At 33.8% G+C, this 3,353-nt stretch overlaps 1 protein-coding gene across 6 annotated transcripts in view; it reads left to right on the plus strand.

Annotated features, from left to right (window-relative positions):
- LOC108751229 (slit homolog 1 protein) overlaps positions 1-1,972 on the plus strand; it is a 120,981-nt gene extending 119,009 nt beyond the window's left edge. For all 6 annotated transcript variants that reach the window (XM_018491305.1, XM_018491304.1, XM_018491307.1 and 3 more), the window contains 3 exons: positions 25-205; positions 317-456; positions 1,357-1,972. In XM_018491305.1, coding sequence (XP_018346807.1) covers positions 25-205; positions 317-456; positions 1,357-1,646 — 611 coding nt within the window. In that variant the 3' untranslated portion in view covers positions 1,647-1,972. The remainder of the gene's footprint in view (positions 1-24; positions 206-316; positions 457-1,356) is intronic.
- The last annotated feature ends 1,381 nt before the right edge of the window (positions 1,973-3,353 follow it).

Consider the following 3,353-nt stretch of genomic DNA (forward strand, 5'->3'; position numbering starts at 1 on the left):
TTTTTTCTGTAATTTTCATTTTAGAAAATCTGCAATATTTACGACTGGGAGATAACAATTTGCATATGGTACCAAGTGACGCTCTGCGACGTTTGCATCGCTTACGCCACCTTGATTTACGATCAAATAACATCACTGTACTTCCGGAGGACGCTTTTACGGGCTATGGAGATTCCATCACTTTCCTTAATCTGCAAAAAAATATGTAATGTCCTTTCTTTTCGTGCAACTTAGGAATTTAGATCGAAAAGTATTTCAATTTTTCTAATATACTCGTATATACAAAATAATCTACAGCTTCACGTAATGTTTTCAGGATTAAAATACTTCCGCCTCTGGTATTCGAAAATCTTAATTCGCTAGAAACTTTAAGTTTGCAAAATAACAGACTCACACATATCCCAGAAGAAGTTACGGAAAACATCGTTGATACTCTACGTCACATAGATATGACAGGTAAAAAAAACATTCCTCCTTTTATTTAACATTTATATTACTTATCTTTTGATCAAATATGCGAAATTTTCTTAGTTCCTTATTTAAGACCCTAATATTTAAACAAATAAAATATATTTTAAAAGTCAGAAAAATCTTTAGTAACAATATGATTGAAAACGAGACCGTTTATATTAAAACTTGAAAATATGAAGCGCCTTACCGGTCCGAGTGTTGAACTACTATATATAATAATATACACTCATTTAAATTGAATTAATTTTTAGAAAATCTTTATTATTTCTTATTGAATATTAGCCTTTTCAATATACACAATTTAATCATTTGTGTTTTGCGTATTTTTTATTTTTTTAATATTAGGAATACTAGTAATTAAGTAATTAATTATAACATTTATCTACAATTTTTTTAAATACACAACTTTACAAATATTACTTTTTAGAGATTTTAAGTATATGTAACAATCACTTTATAATTTTTGTACACTTTTAAAAGTGATGAAAATTAATCTGAGATATGAACGAATCCATTGTGTATAGCAGAACATAAGTCATCATAATATCAAAATGGCATCACTGATTAAATAATTAATTATTAAAACTTAAAATCAATTACCAAAAGTAATCGATTATTAAAAGTTACTTTTGCAATCAGTAACGATTCATTTGAACATCATTTTGACATTTAAAAGAATCATTATCGTGATTCAGAAAAGGAGTGACCGGAAAATCATCATACATATTTAGAATTAATAATCATCAAATTATAAATAACATATTGCACGTTAAAGCTATACTTTTAGCAAAAATTGATCAAGTTCCATTTCAGTAGAAGCGCAATCCATTATCGTGCGAATTTATTAATTTCATCTCTCTTCCATTCCGTTTTTCTTTCGTGTAGATAATCCTTTGATTTGCGACTGCGAGCTTCGATGGTATTCCGTGTGGCTCGGAAATCTGCGCGACAAAGATGACGAGATGATGTCAAAGAAGCGAACAGTCTGTATGATGGTTTCGGAACATCGTGAATATTCTGTGCAGAGCATTCCGCTCGATAGAATGGGCTGCGTGGGCAAGAACGCCGGAAAATTCTTGTCATCAGCTGCTGGGTGCAGATTGTATTTGGACAAGACACTACCGTTGATTATTCTTACACTACCGTTGATTATTCTTACTGGTGTTCTACTTTAATCTCTCAAGAATGCGGCAGCGCGGTGACAGACGGCTGACTTTTCGTTTCGATGGAACGATTAATAATCATGTTTCTCGTCTTTATTAAAGCTATTATTATTATAAGTCACGTGATTGCTGTAGAATCTGTAGGTCATTAAAAATTTCCAATTTTGTTATTCAGTTCTGTAAAGAAGAAGGATTCCCGTGCCTTTCGAGATAATCGTGACGCGATAGCGGAGACGTGTCACGATTCCACGATGGCCATCTTTTTGTAGAAATTGAGAAACGCTATTTTATCACGTATCATCGCGATAATTTAATATATTCGTGTAGACGCTGTTATAGAAATGGCGCAAGCACCCAGAGAAAGGTTTCTTCGATTTAAGAAATTCTTTGCTATACGGTTAAAGAAAAAATTTCTTTGATTTGAACATAATTTCTTGAAATTAAATAAATTTTTTTATTTGATTTCAGCAAATAATGTTTAAATCAAAGAAATTACTTTCTTTGATTTAAGAATAAATTTCTTTAAATCGATAAATTTTTCTCTGAGTGAGAGAATTGCGAGACGAAAAGTCGGCGTATTATCACAATGCCCGTTTGTCACGATCGGCCAAATTATAACAAGATTTGAACACCGGCTGACGAAGGAAGCATCTGGCATTATTCAAACGGATTGCTACGATTTGGAGCAACGGATAGGAATTGATTGATTGATTCCTTTTGCCCTTTGACAAGCCGCTTTTTTATTTCCCAGGACAGCACGCGAGGACATGTGTCTCGTGTGCGGAGAGGTATATTATGCGCATAGTGATGGTTGCTTTTCTGTGCAGACACGCGTCCATGCGATGCGATCGCGCGTGGACAATCATGTAGCGTTTGGTAACCGCGACAATCGATCTTTTGAGAACTGAGTACTTTATACTCTTCCGAATATCTCACCGACGTTTATTCACGATATTTTTCTTTTTCAGTTCAATCATTGGAATGGCCCTTCGATTTAGTGCACGGACGACAATCTATTCGTTGCTTACACGAAAGCTTGCCGAAATATTTAAATTTTAATCGAATCGATTAAATACAGTTTCTTTCAGTGCCATTTCCAAATTACTTGATGTTATAATAAGACCCAATTCATTTTTGCGATAGCTAACGTTCAATGTACACCGTAAAGCCCGATTTATTCGCCGCGTTTGATTAAGCCGTGTAATTCGCGAAAGTACAATGATTGTGTTAAAAAGTTAATCGTTGCGATAAATATCATGAGTCGGATCGCAGTAAATATCATGAGCAATTCCCGCAAATGTCGAAATGATAATCACCGACACTGCAGGACCATTAGACATTAATATAATGAACAGTGTACGTAGAAGATGTATTTGCTATGCGATGATGGATTAATTTCTAATGATTTCATTGTTATTTATAGAACTCTCAGATGCTTTACAATCGAATTACAAACAACCAAGGAAATGAGTAAATAAACCTATGACACCTCATGCTGTGTATTTATGATAATTCGAAAAGACTTCTACTCTAAATAAAGTAATCTACTTCTAATAAAGTACATATATCTTTAATTCTTATTAGGCAGCGAGATATCATGTAGTTCGATAGTATAGAATCTGAGTGACTGCTAGGAACAAACGTTGATCGACCAGTGGACCGTAGAATTCTCGCTCGCAAAAAGCACACGAGTTTTCTTCACCGGAACGTTACATATCA

The sequence above is a fragment of the Trachymyrmex septentrionalis genome, unplaced genomic scaffold (assembly GCF_001594115.1).
Source record: "Trachymyrmex septentrionalis isolate Tsep2-gDNA-1 unplaced genomic scaffold, Tsep1.0 scaffold42, whole genome shotgun sequence".
In the NCBI taxonomy this organism is placed as follows: domain Eukaryota; kingdom Metazoa; phylum Arthropoda; class Insecta; order Hymenoptera; family Formicidae; genus Trachymyrmex; species Trachymyrmex septentrionalis.